The sequence below is a fragment of the Magnolia sinica genome, chromosome 3, assembly GCF_029962835.1.
Source record: "Magnolia sinica isolate HGM2019 chromosome 3, MsV1, whole genome shotgun sequence".
Taxonomy (NCBI): Eukaryota; Viridiplantae; Streptophyta; class Magnoliopsida; order Magnoliales; family Magnoliaceae; genus Magnolia; species Magnolia sinica.
The window spans coordinates 88,129,579-88,150,379 of NC_080575.1; the positions used below are offsets into that span (position 1 = coordinate 88,129,579).

At 40.2% G+C, this 20,801-nt stretch overlaps 1 protein-coding gene across 3 annotated transcripts in view; it reads left to right on the forward strand.

Annotated features, from left to right (window-relative positions):
* Positions 1-638: 638 nt before the first annotated feature.
* LOC131240158 (uncharacterized GPI-anchored protein At1g61900-like) overlaps positions 639-20,801 on the forward strand; it is a 38,529-nt gene continuing 18,366 nt past the window's right edge. For all 3 annotated transcript variants that reach the window (XR_009168641.1, XM_058238233.1, XM_058238232.1), the window contains exons 1-7: positions 639-788; positions 9,013-9,138; positions 9,893-10,747; positions 12,739-12,984; positions 13,113-13,127; positions 13,253-13,393; positions 13,600-13,647. Coding sequence is in view for 2 of the 3 variants with exons in the window: in XM_058238233.1 (XP_058094216.1) it covers positions 9,105-9,138; positions 9,893-10,747; positions 12,739-12,984; positions 13,113-13,127; positions 13,253-13,393; positions 13,600-13,647 (1,339 nt within the window). In the remaining variant the exon portion in view is untranslated. The remainder of the gene's footprint in view (positions 789-9,012; positions 9,139-9,892; positions 10,748-12,738; positions 12,985-13,112; positions 13,128-13,252; positions 13,394-13,599; positions 13,648-20,801) is intronic.

The following is a 20,801-nucleotide window of genomic DNA, read 5'->3' on the forward strand; positions in this document are numbered from 1 at the left end:
TCCCTAACTGTGGGGCCCACTGTGATGAACGTGACTTACATCCATGACGTCCATCGGTTTCGATATCTCATTTCATGCACGATCTCAGAGATGAAACAGTTCTAAATCTCAGGTAGACCACACCACAGAAACAATGGTGATTAACCATTAAAAACTTTTTGCAGGTCACAAAAGTTTTGGATCAATCTGATATTTGTGTGGTCCCTTCATCCAGTTCTGTGTGACCTTATCAACGGTCTGGATGTAAAATAAAAATTCCGGTGGCCACCAAGAAGTTTTTAATGGTGGGTATTCAATCAAAACTGTTTATTGTGGTGTGGTCCAATTAATATTTAGATATTTTTAATTTTTATAAAATTCACTAAAACATAATTTTAAAACGTATGGACGGCATGGATGAAAGGAAAATAAATCACAGTGGCCCCAAAATCAGGATCAACCGACCTCTGTGGATCCGCGAAGCCACGTCCACTTTGAATATACGTCTGTGGGCCCCTTTTAAATTTTAATTCCTCAGCCTGGAATATTATTTTAGGAGGGCAATCCGACAATTTCTGTAAAAGAGAGGGCATTTACGGAAGCAGGCTTACACAATCATTCAAATAACCGAAATAAATTCCCGTTTGGCATCCGCTGGGATAAAAAGCAGCTCAGAAAGGCAAAAGCGGAGAGAGGAAGAGGGAGAGAGAGAGAAGGGAGAGCTGGAGAGGAAAGAGGAGCGCAAAAGGGTTTTTGGAAAATGTAGATGAGATTCGAAATCCGTTTTTCCAAAAGCTCGATCCAAAGAGGTATTCTCTCTTTTCTAGAAATTCCCGTCAGCAGCTGTAGATCGAATGCAGAAATGCGTTTCTATCTGATTTGATTCTGGAATCTGATTTTTGTATGGTTTCATTTCTAGCTTCCTAAGAAATCTCTGCTTTTATTTTTATTTTATTTCATTCCATTTCCAAGTTTTCTTTGTCTTGAAGAAACGCTCGATGAATCTGCTGCTGCTGCTGCCGCTGCCGTTGTTGTTGTGAGAAATGATCCAGTGCTTTCGGAGCGCTATGAGCTATAGTGCTCCTTAGTTGCATTGGAACACTTACAGTCCAATCGATCAATCTGGACTGTCCAGTAGGTGCATCACAGATGGGCTACCAAGCAAGCATAACACTAGCCGTAACATCTAATCCGTCTGTAAGCTGGCCTTTTTCTTTGCAGCCATTCATTTTCAGGGAATGGATGGGATGTTTAAATTAGTCTGATAGAAGTGATTCTTGGAACCATAACTAATCCTTAATGAGCCCCAACAAATAGATGGTTCAGATTACTCTTGGACCTACTTTTTTGTTTGTGATCTTGATAGGAACCTTGCTTGGCTAATGCCATGTAGGATGCATGCCTCGTGGGATGCATATGATCTTTGGAGATTTTTTTTTTTTTTGTTTTTTTTTTTTGTTTTTTGGTTTTTTGGTTTGTAGGTTAGGAGGAAGTCTTTGTTGATTGCATGATTTGGGAATCTTAGTTGGGTGGAATGTCTTTGACCTTATGGCTTTTTGTTGCCATTGTGTGGAAAGTTATGGTAGGATTTTATGAGCTGTTACCGAGAGGATTTTAATACATAGAAGCATCATCATCATCTAAGACTTATCCGAACTAATTGGGGTTGGGCACATGAATCTTGTTCTGCCATTCCACTCTATCAAGGGCCATAACTTCAGTTAGACCAGAGGTCATCAAGTCTTTTCTTCCTACCTCCATCCATGCACTTTTGGGCCTTCCCCTTACCCATTTAGAGACTTCAACTTGCATCAACTTATCCCTAACCAGAGCAGTTCTTGGTCTCTGCTGCACATGACCAAACCATCGAAGTTTACTTTCCCTCATCTTGTTATCTGTTGGTGCTACTCTCAAGTTCCCTTGAATGCGTTAGTGGATGGAAGCATACATGGGTATATATGTTTGGTGTACCTTTTGAAAGGGGACAATCAATACAATTCTAACTTATTGTTTTCTTCTAGAGAATTAGGAGGTCGTCTCCATCAAAGTTGACATTTTGTCTTCATCTTCTTTTCTCCTTTCTTTTTTGCTGATTTATTTGCATGGGCATGTCAGTCGAGAAAAGATAATATCATCTGGTATCAAAGCCAACGGCTGATGGTGCATGTGATCAAGCAAATCAAGGAAAGTATAGGATGTCAGTCCTAACAACTCATACAAGGTTCAGAAAGGCAGGGTGAAGCCATGGAGGAAATCTAATGGTATTAGAGCCAATGTTGGATGGTGCACACGGTCAAGCAATTCAAAGAAATTACAGGCTGTTAGACCGAGCAAGTCATAGAAGGTTTGGAATGGCAGGGTGAAGCCTTAAAGGAAATCTTATGGTAAATTCATAATGATCGAGTCACAAAATGAGTAGATGTTGGGATCAATGAATCAACACAAGGCGAGGAGTCGAGTAACCGATAACTTTTGATTACATTGAGTCTGGGGACCTTGAGTAACCAAATCTGGTTTGCTTGAATTGAATTTCTACACTTTGGTGGGAAGATCTGACGAGTTGGATCTATCGGGTGGAACAATATTTCAATCTCAATCAGAACCTTGGGGACGAGAAGGTTCCCTTGCATTTGGAGAAAGAAGCAATCCAATCGTATCAGTGACGTGAAGAACGATGGGAACGACAACATGGAAAGGTTTCACAAATGTGCTATGTGCATGATTTAGGCCCACCAAGTTTGAAGGCTTTGTGGTATTTCTTGCAAAATTCCATCAAACCACTACAATCAAAGAATTCCAAAATGAGTATGAAAGATTGGCGAAAATTGAAGAATTGGGCTTAACGGAGTTGTTCTTGATAAGTTGCCTTTATGTGCAGATTAAAAGATGATGCACTGGGCTAATGGAGTTGTTCTTGATAAGCAGCTTAAGAGATTTGCTCAAGTGTTCAATTATTTAGGCCGGTGTTACCATCCATGATGATGGAATTGCTTATGCTTCAAGGCAAGCATACTCTGTTGGAGTATTAGGTGAGGATTCTATTGCAACGTCGATGATTTGAATGTTGTGGGAGAAGATGAGCCAACTGCTGTTGTCATCAGTAGACTCACATCCACAAATGAAGGATCAATGTGACAAAGGACTATGATACAATTGTGATAAATGTATTTCTCCCTTTGTCATTGTTGTAAAGCATAACTTTTCTGTCTCGTGGGTGTATGTGCGTGAGGGCCTATGACTGGGCCCACAAGTACGTATACTTGGGTCTAGAGCCGTACACGAGTTGAATTGAGTTGAGCTTGGCACAACTTGCTCGGTTTGGCCACTACCTGACCCCAGCTCAAACTCGGCTCGGCTTGGCTCGGTCCTCGAGCCTGACTGGCCAGGTCGGCTCGGTTCAATCAACAGCTCGGGCCAGTTCGATCTGAGTTTGATCCTCTGTGGCATTTTCTCAAACACATGGAGTGCACCTTCAATTTCTCACGGAATGTAAAACAACAACATTAGTTTACAGGTATTTCATCAAACACTCAGTAGGCAACATAAAAAATCAAGATACAAGGGTATTTGTTTCATATGCGTACCTTCCTCGCCACCAGTTGACACTTTGTTGAGTCATTTCATCAAACACTTGTTGAGCAAAATCAATATCAAAATAACCGAGTCACCGAACTGGTTCGTTCCGAGTTTGATTCGAGTTGGGGTTCAATCCGAGTTGAGTCGAGCTCGGGCAAGCTCTAACTCAGCTCGAAATTTTTTCGAGATAAAAAAAAAAGCTTGAACTCAGTTTCAAACTGAGTCGGATTGAGATTTTTCGAGTCGAGTCGAGTGAGATAACCGAGCTAACTCTGTTCGTGTACAACTCTACTTGGGTCTTATATGTTATGGACATCTGTCTTTAATTTTTCAGCCTTTTAACTTTGTTTCATGCTTTCCTTATTTGCACCTTAGTCTTCCTTTAGTTTTTCCTTCATATATGGGCATATATGTAAATTTATCTCTTATTCTATTATTATATATAAGAGTGGCTCGGACATTCAAGCCCCATATGCTCTCTTTCTCTCAAATTCTCTCATTCTTCTAAATATGGTATCAGAGCCCTAGTGCTCCTGAGTTTTTTTTCTTCTTTTTCTTCATTTACTCCTAATATAAAGTTAGATTTAGGACGTGTGAAATTAGTAGACGGTACCCTAACACTTATTGGTGATGAGGGTATTGTATTTGTTTTTCCCTCGTTCTCCTTATCATCTGCCTTATTGGTTCCTAATATCATGTTTAATTTGCTATCAATTAGTAAAGTTACAAAGGACCTGAATTGTAGGGTAACTTTTTAGCCTGATTGTTGTTTTCAATGATCTGAATACGAAGAAGCTGCTTGGTGGTGGATGGGAAGGGTGGTTTATATATATATATTGTTTAAATACTTCTAGTCATATTAGTGAGTGTCTTAGTGTCAAGAAGGAAGACCTGTACATCTGGTATTATAGGTTTGGTTATCCCTTGGGTCTAGTCTTACAAGTCTTTATTACTCACGTCAATCGAGTCTTATGATGTAAAAAACTTAAAGTGTGAGGCAGTTCATCGTATCTTACGCTACTTCAAATCATCTCCTAGACATGGCCTCTTATTTAGCTGTCATGGCCATGATAAACTTGATATTGAAGGATACTCTAATGTGGATTGGGCAAGTTCTTCAGATGATCGTTGCTCTACGTTAGGCTATTGCACTTTTTTCCGGTGGCAATTTAGTCTCTTGAAGACTAAGAATTAGACGATTATGGCACGACCCAATGCCTAAGTTGAGTATCGTGCTATGGCGAATGCGATATGAGAAATTATGTGGTTGAAAAGCTTTGCTTCTGAATTGGAATCTCTTGTGAAGTCTCCTATGCCTATGTATTGTGACAATCAAGCTGCCATTCACGTAACTTCTAATCCAGTTTTTCACTAGCGCACAAACAAATTTGAAGCTGATTGTTTCTTTCTTCGTGAGAAGGTTTTTATAGGTGTTATTTTTATTTCATTTGTTTTATCTTCCAAGCAATTGGCGGATGCCTTCACAAATGCTCCCACAATGGAAGTTGAACGATGTGTTCGTCGAAACATAAGCATGATTGATATCTACACCTTAGCTTGAGGGGGAGTGGGTATATGTGCATGTGGGCTATGACTGGGCTCATAGGTACATACACTTAGGTCTTATATGTTATGGGCCTTTGTCTTTAATTTTTTAGCCTTTTATCTTTGTTTCATGCTTCCCTTATTTGCCCATTAGCTTTCTTTTAGTTGTTCCTTCATATAAGGGCATATATGTAATTTTACCTTATCTTATATTGTTCAATAAGACTGGACTGGACATTCTAGCCCAACATGCTCTCTCTCTCTTAAATTCTCTCCTTGAAAACTTCTTATAGCCGCTTGACTCCACAACAAAGAGGATGGACCTATTGTTGCACGGGATATGGATTATAGACAAAAACAACCTTGACGACAAGCTTGAAACCAAGAGGAAGGTGAGGGGAATGCTATGACCCTATCGTGGTTAATGACACGTAGGACACATAGGATCTTTCCTTGGAGAATTTTATGAGTTACATGTTATAAGAGTCTTTGTTAATTGCATGATTTGGGAGTCTTAGTTGGGGAGGAATCTCTTTGGATCTTAGCTGTTATTGTGTGGGAAAGAAGTGTTAGGATTTTATGAGTTACGTAGGGGGAATTTTGGAGATGGAAGCATACGTGGGTTTCAATGAGTGTGGTGAAAGGGGATTATCAATAAAATTCAAACTTATCATTTTGATAATCTCCCTTGTAGTAAACAATCTCTCTTCCTCTTCTTGTCTTTCTCTTTTCTTTATTTCTTTATTGTTTTTTGGCCTTTGTTTTACAGTACATCAGTCAGGAAAAGATCAGTTCAGATCTTGACTGTCCATTATTGATTGGATGCCTTGGATTTTTTGATTAGTTATACACACACACACACACACACACACACACACACGGTAACCCATGAAATATATGCTGCACCTAGCGGCAGTTTGGATTGATTTATTGGACTGTGCAACTGTCCCAATGCAACTGTGAGCACCATATCTAATGTGCTTTAGACTTGAGAGCATTGGAACGTTCTCTATTACCGTTGTCACCGTTGTTTTCGTTGTCGTTGTCGTTATTATTATTATTTTATAGCTGCTGACATGTATTTGGAAAGAGGAAGGATCCTGTGTTAAGCATTTGTTTTGGTACACATGTAAGTGATCCAGATCAATCATTTGCAGGGCACTACTGTGGACGGGTTATACCCTGAAAGTTGTGGGGTGATCCTGGACCTGTTGATTGGAGAAATCCCTGGATCAGCAGTATCCAAGAATGTTCATCTTTCTTGGATGCGGGACACCCATGGCAAGACGAATGGTCAGGATCTCATACGCGTGTGCCATGTGTACAAAAATAGTGGTTGATTACTGAAAGGACACCTGCAGTAGACCCAGAGGATGAGTGGTTTATATCTTATACATGCTTGCTCCATGTTTCAAAACATAGCGCTGACAGCTTAATCATGCATTTAAGCTTAGATACTTACTCATCTGAAAAGTATAGTAACCTATGAATGCAAGAACAACAATGGCTGGTCTATCTGGCTAGATAAAATGCTTAGAAGCAACGACTTACCAACAATTTCACTAGAACTTCTGGTGGTTGGCCCATCCGTTAGTTGGCCTATAAAATTGGAGCATTGTGGCTAAGGCAGCCATCCAAATTCTAAATTCCCCTCTCATGTTAATGGAGTTTGTGTATGCGAGATCTTGGCCATTCATCTTGTGGATACTACCAGGTTTGTTTTGTTGCTAAAAAATCACGCTGCTCCACTAATTATTTGGGTCGCATTGTATGAAAGGAACAGATGCTTATATAACAAATTGCCCACATTCATACATCTATGGCTGAGCCGTTGACAAAACAAGCCTGATTTTTGAACCAAGGAGCCCACTTGATGGAAAACCCCAATCTCACTCATGTTTCCTATTCCTGGGTGTTTGATGAGCTGCATACATGGCATTTTACATGCCTGTCCAAGATACTCTGTCTGGTCAATTTAGCTGTATCCCACGTGTAGTGGCAATGTGCATTTGTACCAAATATCATATCTGCTAGTGCACTGGATACTATACTGAACACAGTAATAATAACATCTCTTTTTGCAGACAAGTTTCTTCTCAACAGTCATTTTTTGAGGAAGGCTGTGTCATCAACTTTTTTGGATTCCTCGAGATCTGGGCGATAGACAAGCATGGAATAGGTCCCCAATGACTGCGTATATTTTACATGGCTGTCCGAGATAGGAGTTTGATAGCTACCAAACAATCCCGACCTTTAAAAAGGTGAAGTCTTCTAGAAACTAACAAGCATGGAATAGGTCCCCAATGACTGCGTATCTTTTACATGGCTGTCTGAGATAGGAGTTTGATAGCTACCAAACAATCCCGACCTTTAAAAAGGTGAAGTATTCTAGAAACTAGCAAGTCTTGGAGTTCTGTATTGCAACCATCAACTGAAGTTTGATGTATCCATTAAGTGGTTGTTTAGATGAGTGGAAAACTCAACATAAAACTTAGATATCCATGCCCAAGGGAGCTCTCCAACTTTTGGAGGCAGCTGTCTCCTAAGACAGGTGTTCACTTGACAGGGAGACAGGTGTTCACTTGACAGGGCTCTCCACAAAAAAAAAAAAGAAAAAAAAAGAAAAAAAAAGAAAAAGAAAAAGAAGAAGATATTTTGGTCTCCATCTTGGAGGTTAGAATGATCTGTTCATGGACGAAGGCTTCCTAAAAAGGTGCTCCCTTCCACATCCCTACTGCAAGTGTACTTTGGCAAATGCAACCAGAAGTTACATGGACAAGATTTTGGGAGACAATCTGTTCACATTTTGGGACTGACTGCAAAACTAGCAAGCTAGGTTGTCATGCATGTGTGCCACAATTGCGCATATGCTGTAGCTCACCCCTTCAATATATGCTCCCAGGGTACACTCTTTAGGAAAAGGACTCCCAGAAGGTATCATATGCACAATCTTAACATCCAGGCTCCCCATCTACCCATCCACAAACAAATCTAAACATACATTGGAGCCCATGTCTAGGATCTAAAGATCCATGGATATGTACTTCCCTTGCACACCTCTAGCCATGCATCCAAATTCCAAACGAACCCTTTAAATGAAAGAAGAAGGATAGCTAGTTTTGCCATCCCAGATGGGGCTCTCCCTTGCATGAGACCTTATACCAAAGGTGTTTTCTCTTACCACTTCAGCTTCTTAGCCATTCAAACTTTCTGGCATCTTGAGAAATTGCTCTATCACTACCAGACCCAACCCATCGCAGCTCTTGCTTATAATTTTTGCAATTCAGGGCATTCATATAATCAATCCAAGCCATTGCCTCATTTTCACTCATAATAGATGCGATTAATTTTTAGAGAAATCTGGAGTGACTGTGGATGATCTTCTCATTTGCGACAGGAGATAAGTTTTGTTTTGGTTTTGCGTGCAGGTCTGGCCTGCTGTTTTTTCTTTGTAGTCGTGTTTGCTCCTTTGTTGTTTCTGGTTTTTCTTCAGGGTCCCACTGGGGTACTGTCTGTTTCTGTAGCTCCCCTGTCTGGTTTTTCTTGATGAAAACTGTTATCCCATTTTCATCAAGAGTTTTTTTTTTTTTTCCCCTGCTAAGAAGAAAGATTACCACATCCCTTGCTTTTTCCATTGGTGGAACTCTCTTAGCAAAATAAATTAAAAGAACTGTGCGCGCGGACACCACTCATATATATAGGTCATGTTTTATAATAGGTATGTGTCATGTTTTATAATAGGGTTGCACTTATGGGTTTTGTTAGTATGAGACATGTTTTCGTGTCTCGTTGGCTTAAATAAAGCATGCTTTAGAGTCTTATTATTTTGTTCAAACAGAAGAATTTATTTTTCTTGTTTATCTATTTTACCTTTTGTGCTGAGGACCTTTCCTTTCTGTCTTGATGCCGAAGCTAAAACAGTGGCTGAGATTTGAGGCTGAGTTGTTCATCCACGGATCACTGTGTGCCGTGGATGTCGATGTTCCCAAAGTGTTAGTGGAGCCATGGAGTGTTTCAGGGGCATTACTCGTTTAAAATGTGAGTTCTTATAAAAGGATTTTGATTTCAAGTTTTCATGGTGACTGTTCGTGGAATCAATGCTATTTATATATATATGGTGAAATGCTCAGCTACGCACTAGTTCTCACCAGAACTTGTGAGCACTTTTTGATACGTGATGTGAACGCAAAATCTGAACCGTCCACGTGATGCAGCACTCCATAAAAGTCCCAAGGCCCAACTTTCAACCTGATCCAACTTTCAACCTGATCTAAAACTTTGGTGGGTCATGGAAAAAGGAAACAGTTACCTCCCTTGATTAGCCTCTCTCTTTTCTATGGCTCACCAAAGTTTTGGATTAGGCTGAAAGTTAGGCCCTAGTGGTTTCATGGGGTGCCGCATCACATGGACCGTTTGGATTTTGTACCCATGACACACGTGCAAAGGTACACACGGGTGCTCACGTAAGAAGGAGCGTAGGTGAGCATGATTCTCTCTCTCTCTCTCTCTTTATATATATATATATAGAGAGAGAGAGAGAGAGAGAGAGAGAGAGAGAGAGAGAGAGAGAGTCATGCTCACCTGAAGGTAACATTATCAGGGATTGAACCCTGGATCGCTCACACACAACTACACTGTCTCTACCAGCTCATCTAACAAGCAGGAGACTGGAATCAATGCTATATTAAGTTCAGTGGGACCAATAATGCCCATTTCTATGAGTTTTGACTTTCACTTCCCTGAATAGTGTTAGTATGTTGAACATGTTACCCAGGTGTGTGTCTTGTTGCAGGTTCTCTGTTTCACCAGCTTTTATTATTCACAATTTGGTTATCTGGTTTGCAAGATGTGGTGGCAACAGAGAAGCCACCTCCGCCCAATTCTGATACTCCTAACACGTTTGTTCTTTCCGACCCACCTCTTGGACTTTTTGATCCCATTGAAATTTCACCTGCGGTGGTTCCTCGTTATCCATATCCTGGGGAACCATTGTCACCAATGTATCCTTCCTTTCCCAGCACGTATGAGCCAGTCTTGACTGGAAAATGCCCAGTAAATTTTTCCACCATCTCAAGTATTATGGGAAAAACAGCATCAGATTGTTCTGCACCTTTAGCGGCACTCGTTGGGAACGTGATATGTTGTCCCCAGGTTAGAAGTCTACTTCACATTTTCCAAGGTGACCACAGCAGCGGCTCAGATACACTTGTTTTGCAAAAAGCAGCTGCGGATGATTGTTTCACAGATATCATTAGGATATTAGCCAGTAAAGGGGCAAACAGTACTATCCCTACACTTTGCTCCATCAAATCATCAAATCTCACCGGTGGATCTTGTCCGGTGAAGGATATAACTAAATTTGAGAAAATAGTAAACACGAGCAAATTGCTGGACGCCTGCAGCACTGTTGATCCACTTAAAGAGTGTTGCAGACCTGTTTGTCAGCCTGCAATTATTGAGGCCTCATTTCGTATCTCATTAAGAGAATCAAGTCTTGTGGAGAATGCTAATATAATTGGGAAGCCTACTGAGATGGATGTTTTGAACGACTGCAAAGGGGTGGTGTATGCATGGCTTTCTAGGAACCTCCCATTAGAAGCTGCCAACACTGCATTCAGGATACTATCGAGCTGCAAGGTTAACAAAGGTATGGTCTTTAGCTTGTTACTCCATATGCTTGCATGTTGATCATCTTTCTTCAATTTTCTCTCTTAGGATTGTTTGATATGCATTTTGCCTTGGCTGCAATTATTCGACAAGCTTTGTGAAATTGGTAGATATTTCCCTTGAAATGTTTTATTCTTCAAGTTATACAGAACTGCACTTAGTGGAAACTGAATGCAGCATTTGATTTACGTTGCGTTGATATTTTGAGTTAAAAAGCTACCAAAATATTCTTTAATTTGATTTTATGCACTAACCGCATGATATGCTATGAACTAAAAGTGATACTTGTATTCTACATCTTGAACTCTACTGATCTTATGTTGCAATTTCGATTTTGTATCTATGTGCACTGGCATGTTGTTTTCTCTTCTGACATGTAAAACCACAATTTTTAAGGTACGAGTAACATTTTATTTAATTGTTTATTTGTTTATTGTGTGTGTCTGTGTGATATTATAGTGCAAATAGTTCGATGGGCCCCACCATGATGTGTTGATGACATCTGCTCCGACAATCTTGCACGCCATCCATCATTTGGATGGATGGATGGGAATGGTCGGAAACAGGGTCCATAAAGCTGACACTTAGTAGTTGTGACAACTGACAAGGCTATAATGATGATGATTATGACATAGGTGGTGAAGGTGATGATGACTGGCAATCTTCTCATCTAGGTTTTCATATTTTGTTCTTTATATCCTTTGTAACCAAAGTTTTTCTTTAGCTAGTTTGTCGCTGGCTCGTAATAGGACACCTCTTCATATTCACTATTGAACCCTTTATCTTTTATATTTGGCGCCTCATTATTGGGGAGCATTCCCTTGATTCTCTTGTTAGGTTGAACTGGTTAATTGGTGAGACGATAGAATAGGCGAAACCAGGCTGTCCAACTATCATGAAGAAATAAGCTTTCATTTAGTATATTCTATGATTAAATGTTGGAATATGGTTAATTGGAAAAATTGTAATGTACATCCTATTTGATCTTTTCTTTAATCAATACATCCTACTGGATCCAACATGATGTATTTCGTTGCAGACAGATGATCATGGTTGCACATGGATAGTTTGTCTTTTCTACCTCTTGCGATTCCTTGCTCGATTTTGTGAATAAGGTTTGCCATTCGAAAAAAGAAAAAAATCAAAAAATAAAAGAAGGGAAAAACTTACTTTGCTAGCACACAAGTTTTGTTTCTGGTATTTACTTGGGAGTAGCACACAAGTTTTGTTTCTGGTATTTACTTGGCAACCTTTTGAACTATCTTGACTGATTTTCCATTTCTCGGATCACTAAGGACCGGTCTTTTGCCTGATGGTTAGACTAGTAGGTTGGACCTTCACACCTGTTCTTCAGGTCTGATCAGTGAACTAGCAAGCTTGGGCCCAGGTTTGATAATGCTTCCTACTGAGGCTCGGCCTGACCAGTTACAGGCCCGTTTATGGCCAATATGGGTCAGGCCATGCCTGAATTTGAAGGTCAAATTAATAAATAGGCTGAGAACACATCTGACATGTATGCCTGACTCAAAAGCTGCCATTCACGGCTCAGCCTAACTTGACCTTAGGATACCATCTCCAGTCTCGGCACATGTTCGGGAGTAGCTGTATCTGTTATGCTTTGTTTTATGAAGACAACTCCCAGTTATGAGTTTGTAGAGTTAATATGTTATAAGTGGTAGTTAGAGTGGATCATCTTGGGTTAGTTCTCTTTTAAATAATTGCTGCTTCTCATCTTGGGTTAGTGCTTTTTTAAATAATTGCTGCTTCTCATCATTTCCCTATATTTGGCAATAACAAAGGTTCGCAGATTTCCTAATCCAATTTTCCCAATGCATATAATAGCTTATTTGTGATTTTTATGCAAACACCAAATTAGTACTGTTCAAAGAAAAAGTAAACCCTGAATGGTAATGCTTTATGATCTACTTATTGTCTTGCTCATAAGTGATCTTTTTCTCTATCCACTTGCAGATTGTCCTTTGGAATTCAAAGAGCCTTTAGCAGTAGTTAAAGCATGCCGTGATTTAGATTCTCCAAATCCTTCTTGTTGTAGCTCATTAAATACTTACATTGCGGCAATACAGAAGCAGATGCTAATTACAAACAGGCAAGCCATAAACTGCGCGACGTTGTTTGGATCCATGCTTCAGAAGGGTGGTGTTATGACAAATGTCTATGAGCTTTGTGATGTTGACTTGAAAGACTTCAGCCTTCAGGGTACATTTTTTTATTCTCTGATCTGCACATTTTCCCTTTACACTTCCAATTGTTTTTGTTTGTCCGTGCATTCTCTGATCTGACATTGTCTTTTTTGCTTCTGGACGTTGCCTTTGCAACTGGAGCAGCATATGGACAACAAGGTCCAGTTATATTTCACCTTTCTTTTGTTGCAATTATATTCTTTTGCTGTTACTATGTGAAGAATTTCATTCTTCCTGGTTTTATAGGGAATGTAGAAATAAAATTTTCTGTTATCTGAATGTAGGTTGTTTGCTTCGAAGTTTGCCTGCGGATGTCATATTTGACAATTCTTCAGGCTTTAGCTTTACATGTGACCTTAGTGACAATATTGCTGCACCATGGCCTTCTTCATCCTCACTTTCATCCATGTCCCTCTGTGCTCCTGGTGGGTGAAATTGCAAATAACTTTTGCTTATTGTTTTATTGTTTAGTGGTGATAATTGATATGAAATGATCACCTAGAGGCAGCAGACCCTATTTACATGATAAAGAGAAGAAGCAGAGGCTCATGACTTGCATGGTCATAAGAAATCTACTTTGTGAAAATATCTTCAAAATTTATGTTCTGATGGTGGTTCCTTGAATATGCAGAGATGTCATTGCCTGCATTGCCAACATCTCACAAATCTGGAAATCCTGGTATGGTGTTTCTGTTTCCTTTTGTTTTCTTTTTTTTCCTTTATATTTTCTTCTCTTTCGTTGAAGTTTTTCCTGATGCACCTGCTATTTATGTTTACAATCTGCTACATGCATTTTTTTTAAAAAATTGCATGCTCTCATTTTCGTTTTTATATTTTTGGTTTTCCAAAGCATCTTGATTCTATTATTGTGTTTAAACAATCCAGCAGAGTTAACGTGTTCATGTATTTGGTTGGTGTATCTCATATGTTCATGTTTTTGGAAGGCCTTGTATTTCCTAATTGCTTCTGTACAAGGTGCTTCTGTACAAGGTTTATTACTTGGATTTTAAACTGTTTGTTATATACATGATAAGCTAATTCGTTAGCATCATTTTGTAAAATATACCTGAATGGAAAGTCTGGTGCAGCACTAGAGGATCACTCTTATTAAAATAAAACAAGGTCTCGTATTTTATTCTAGTTCTCAACTGTCCACTTTCACAAATATATTAGTAGGGCAGTCAGCAGGCTGGGGCTGGGGTTGGTTTGGGCCTGGATTTGAACTGGTCATGCTGGCCATGTTGGGCTAGTCCTACTAAAAAATTCTGATTTTTGTTGGCCCAGCCTATGTTAGGGATGTATAACTGTAGTAGATACCTCTGTCAGTGGGCAGGGCCAGGGCCAAGCAAAATCAAAATTTTAATAGGCTCACTGACCCAGCCCACATACCCATCTCGATTAGTTCAAAATTGAGGCCGAAGCTGCCTGAAGCCTGGCAGGCCTATGGGTAGAAGATTCCTGCAACTAGTTTCGTGGGGGAAATGTCAGCAGAGCCTGCAATTTCTGATGCTTGAGGAGACAGTCCTCCATTTGTAGGAAACAAGGGCCTGAACCTTGAAAAATGATGTGTCTAGGTGCCCCTATATTAGCAGCTAATGAGAGGTCCCACTCTTCAATGACTACAATCTGCAAGGAGCCGAGGACTAGTAAATGATGACTCATTTGTTAATTATATAGAGCAACTTCTGCAGAAGATGAAAGTTGAAACTGATAGGGCTGCAGTGGTTTTTGGAGAGTTTCTAGGCCATCCGAAAGATCTGTCCAATCTCGCGGGGAGGTGTTGTCCTCTTGTTTTTATTTTGGCCTTTCTTTTTTGGACTTTTTGAATAAGTCTGACTTGTTCTTCTGCCTCTGTTGGGGGTGCCATTGGGGGTGATCAAAGCCAGATTTTGTTGGGCAATGCATTTTTTTGGATTCTCTGAAATATGTCCAACTTGTCCTAGTTGGTTTGAGAGGATTTAGGAAGAGAAATGAAGAAGAAAAGGAGGAGCAAAATAGAAAGGTGAGAGAGAAGATGGAGCATGGAGAGACAAGATTTTGGTGTGTAGGGCAACAATCCCCTCACACCTTTTATTATAAGGCCATAAAAATACAGAAACATGCTCTGTTGGAGTGTACAACACTACACAAACACACACACACATGAAAAGGGACAAATATACACACAATTATCTCTATACTCCCCCTCTAGTTGGAGCATAGATATTGATCATGCTCAACTTGCTGGTGATACGAAGAAGAGCATCCTAACTAAGAGACTTGGTAAGAACATCGGCCAACTAGGCCCCAATGCGAACAAAAGAAGTCGCAATTTCCTTGTTAGCAACTTTTTCCTGAATGAAATGACAATCAATCTCAATGTGCTTTGTGCTCTCATGGAACATCGGATTGATTATCGCAATGCAAATGACTTGAGGGAGTATAATCGAGTTCCTGTAAGAGGGTTTGGAGTCAAATAAGTTAGCATGTCGGATGAGCCATCGCCTGATGCTTAGCCTCAATAGAAGATCGCGTCGCAACTGGCTGTTTCTTACTATTCCGGGTGACAAGGTTGCCACCTACAAATGTAGAATATCCAGTTGTAGATCATCGATCATGTAGGCTTCTAGCACAATTAGCGTCAGAGTAACCGGATAGATGAAGGTGGCCATGTTGTTGAAATAGTAAACCCTTGCTTGGGGAAGATTTGAGATACCGAAGAATACGATATACCATTGTCAGATGTGCGGTACGGGGGGCATGCATGAATTGACTGACATCCAGTGTTGTCATGTGCAACTGCATATGTGCATATCCATATGCGAAAATATGTGATCGCATATGCAATGTATGCGATTGTATACAACATATGCGATGTATGTGATTGTATACAGCATATGCGATTGCATATTGGCCATGGCACATTAAATTTTTTATTTTTATTTTTGCAAAAAACAACTTTTTGCCTATAAAAGTGCTCCCAAACCTCCTCCATTTGCAATATTCTCACCCCAAAACTCTTACTCTTCTTCTCTTACATTTCTTAATTCCAACTGGTCTTGATCTATCTCTCTCACTTACATTTCCTACTTCGAAGTGGTCATAATCTCTCTCTCTCTCTCTCTCTCTCTCTCTCTCTCTCTCTCTCTCTCCTACATTCCCTCTCTCTTGGAAGTTGGAAGATCAAGTTTCAAGGAAGATAACTTGTTGATTTTCTACAATAATAAATAAATAGCTTGTTGATTTTGTTGTTTCTTCTTACTTGTTAACTATATTACCGAATGTTGATGACTTGATGTTTAATTCATTTAAATTGATTTTATTTCTTTCAAATGTATTTTAAATATGTAAAATTAGTTATTTATTAACTTAAGAAAGTTCCCCTTAGTATATTTTATATATATATATATTGAATTTTCCCTTGCTTCAAATATATATATTTTAAATTTTTTGAAAAAATAATGCGGTCACATATGCGATTGTATATGTGCATCGAAAACATTGCCGACAACACCCACAACATACTAAAGATCTGGCCGAGTAATTATTAGGTAAGCAAGTTGTCCAACTAACCAGCTATACATCCCATGTTTAGATAGGAGCTCACCGTCATCAGGACTGATTTTGTAAGTACCATCCGTAGGCGTGGTAGCCAGTTTACATCCTAGCATCCCGGTCTCTAAGAGAAGATCAAGGGCATATTTCCATTGAGAAAGCACAACTTCGGACTTAGATTGAGTAACTTTAATGCCCAAAAAATAGTGAAAGGCCCCAAGATCTTTGATCTTAAATCGATCTTGAGAAAATATTTAATGACCACAATTCCCTTAGTATCATTGCTCGACAACACAATGTCATCTAAATAGACAATCATCACCATGATCCCCGTGGACCGACAATAGATGAATAGGGAATGATTAGCTTGGTTGCGAACAAATCCAAAATCTAGAAGAGCTTGATTGAATTTGTCAAACCAATGTGTGTGGACTGTAAATAGATTTCTTAATGCGGCACACGAGGAGAGTTAGAAGGCATTAAAAAACTTGGGGGTTGATCCATATAAACCTTATTAGCAAGATTATCATGTAAAAATGCATTCTTCACATCTAGTTGAAACAAGGACTAAGACCAGTTTACCACCAAAGAGATGACCACACGAACAGAGTCGAGCTTGGCCACAGGAGAGAATGTCTCAAAGTAGTCCACGCCATATGTTTGGGTATATCTCGTTCCAACTAACTGTGCTCTATAGCGATCAATCGAACCATTCAGAGGATCTTGATTAGGGGTGCACATCGAACCGTTGGAACCGTGTAACCGGACCGGAACCGTTGGATCGATCCGGTTTGGTCTGGTTCTAGGGTGCTAACGTTCCGGTTCCGGTTCCGGTTCCAAAATTTCCAGAACTGTTGATTACGGATCGGTTCCAGTTTAGGGTCCTGTAGAACCGAACCGAACCGTGAACCGAACCATTGATCCGAACTGTAGATCCGAATCGTGACGCAAACCGTGGATCCAATGATCTGAGCTTTAGTTTAAAACAAAAAATTAAAAACCCTAACTCCTTTACGCTTTAGCGCCCCCTGCCCTCTCGCCAGCTTGTTCAGAAGCTAACAGGCGCACCCCAATTCAGTGCCGGACACCGTCTTGGGCGTGTTGCACCACCGCCTCTTGATCTTCCTCCATCACCTCCATCGCTGCTACCGCTGGAACATGACCTGCAATCGGAGTCTGACAGAATGCCTCCATAGTTACAACTCCTTTTCTCTTCAGAGCCAAGGAAATGCACGGAAAATTCCATGCTTGCGGTCAGCCCATTTGGATTCTCACCATCCTCATTGTATCCTTCATGGTGTTCTTTTCCTCTGCTCAGCCCATGAACAGTAGCATCGCTGGAGCAAAGCACTGTCCTCTCTCTCTCTCTCTCTCTCTCTCTCTCTCTCTCTCTCTCTCGTCATCCCAATCACCGGAACCGTGGAACCGAACCAGTTTTCACGGTTCGGTTCTAGGGTGCTAATGGTCCGGCTCCGGTTCCAAAAATCCTAGAACCGTAGGGAACGGTTCGGTTCCGGTTTCACCCCAAAACTAGACCGAACTGAATCGTGTGCACTCCTAATCTTGATGGTATAAACCAATCGACTTCTAATTGTCTGTTTGCCTGTAGGTAAGGAAACCAACTCCCAAGTATTGTTCTTCTCTAGTGCCTGCATCTCTTCTATCATAGCCTTAGACCAGTCAAGACTACTCATAGCTTCCTTCAAATTACAATGGGTAACTAAAGAGAATAAAGAAGCTGCAAAAGACTGGAAGGAAGGTGAAAGATGGTGATATGAAACAAAATTGCTAATGGGATGCCTTGTGCATGAATGGAGAGGTTTGCATAAGGTAATGAGAAGATCATCGAGAGAGTTTATACCTAAACTGCCAGTAGGAGCAAATGAAATGATGGGTTGTTGATCAGTGGAGGATTTAGTTCGTCGATGATACACAATGATAGGCTTTGAGACAAAAAGTGGGAGTATCATCTAGACGAGATTGGAAGGGGTTTCGAGTTAGTCTGCTTAGGCGCCCCTTGGCGAGTAAGAGGATTATGTAAATATTTTCCTTTATTAGAAAAGTATGGAATGCTTTCAAAGAAGGTCATATTGGTGGACATATTACTTTGTGATCGAGAGTAACCTAAGAAGACACACTTAATGGCCTGAGGACTCAACTTGTCATTACTACCATCAAGAATCTGAACGAGATTGGAAGGGGTTTCGAGTTAGTCTGCTTAGGCGCCCCTTGGCGAGTAAGAGGATTATGTAAATATTTTCCTTTATTAGAAAAGTATGGAATGCTTTCAAAGAAGGTCACATTGGTGGACATATTACTTTGTGATCGAGAGTAACCTAAGAAGACACACTTAATGGCCTGAGGACTCAACTTGTCATTACTACCATCAAGAATCTGAACAAAACATGTACATAAAAAAAATCTCAAGGGGTAAAGGTAGGGATTTATCATGTGGATGCACAATTTTGAATGAAGACTTGTCTGATAATATTTGAGAGGGAATATGATTAATTAGAAATACAACAGTAAGCAAAGCATCATTCCAAAACTGTTTAGGAAGGTTCATACCAAGTATTAGCTTCAAGAAGGTGAGATTAGCCACATGGTTCACACCGTTTTATTGACGGGTTTGTGAACATGAAGTACGGGAGAAAATCCTATGGTCCTACAAAAAGGATAGAAAGGCATGCAACATATACTTTCCCCCATCGTCAGAGTGTAAAATTTTAAGGGGATATTGAATCCGCATAACCACCTCATTATAAAATACCTTAAACATATCAAACACTCCGTGCTTGAATTTTAAAAGATAAACCAATGTCATCCGAGTGTAATCATCAATAAAGGTAACAAAATATTTTTATCCAAAAGTAGAGATAACAGGAGCGGGACCCCAAACATTAGAGTGGGCTCGTTGGAACGGTCTGGGTCTCCTCTCAGGTGAACTAGGAGGAAAGACGGATCAATGATGTTTGGAGATCTCACAAGTGTCACAACATAAAGGTTGAGATGTAGAAATTGAAGGAAACAAAAGTTTTAACCTTGACAAGGATGGGTGCCCTAGGCGGCAATGCTATTAAGACACTAACTCCCTATCTAAGGACAAGGTAATAGAATCTATCATAGTTGCGTCTTCTAAGAAGTAACTTCCTTCACGCTCATGGCCCCCGCTAATCATTTGTTTTGTTTGAAGGTCTTGAAACTCACAATGAGAGGTAAAGAATGTTACTGAACAATTCAAGGCTTTTGTAAGAGAACTAATAGATAATAGATTAATGGGAAAAAAAGGAACATGTAAAACAGATGAACAAATGCATGGAAAGAGAGAGCTTGATGGAATCAGTCTTTAGATATAGGAATTTGATTTCCATCAATAATAGTGATAAAATGTGACTGACTGGAGGGGAGATAAGAGCTAAACAAATGAGACTTACCAGTCATATGGGAAATGGCTTCAGAGTCAATGACACAAGGAGAGGAAGGAGACACACAAAGAGCAGTACTTGACTGGCCTATAGTGGCTCTAGAAGTGTCAGGAACTTCTCGAACATGAAGTCGCACCAATGCATTATAAGCCTCCTGGGACGAAAAAAAAAATCGACTCACTCGTGGAAGGCCTCTATTGCAGTCGATTGTGGAGTCTTCTTGGAGCTAGTGGGGAGGTACTACTTGTAACATACACCAGCCCAAGATGGATGGCCAACAAGGTCCCAACATCTCTTAATGGAGTGATTTGTGCCCCCACAATGTGTACATGTACGAGGTTCGGCACATCCTTGTCCATGTCCATCACGACCATGACTAACGTGACTGCCATGATTAGAGTCACACCCTCTGCCTTGGCTAGTTGATTTGTTATCACATACACGTCCTTGGCTCCTTGCACACTCCACGTTGGAGCTCTAATAGAACTATGGGTAAAGGAAGGTCGGTCCCCAGTAGCACATGCAGGCGATCGGGTGGAACAAATGCAGAGGTGGATGAGGTATCAACCCTCTGACACAGCATAAATAGTTGTTAGAGGAGGAAGAGGGTTCATGATTATAATTTGCTTCCGAACATTATAATAATCTGCTCCCGAGAAAGAGGGTCCATGACTGTAATCTGCTTCTAAACATTATAATAACCATTTACCGTTGTAATTGGAAAACCAAACAGGCCCTTATTGCAAATGCCCCATCATTTTCTTCTCCCCTTGCAGAAGTATCCCCACCATTTTCAACCATAGAGAATGGGATAAAGAAACAAATAATGAAGGAAAGACAAGAAGACGAAGAAAGAGAGAAAGGGAAGAATGTT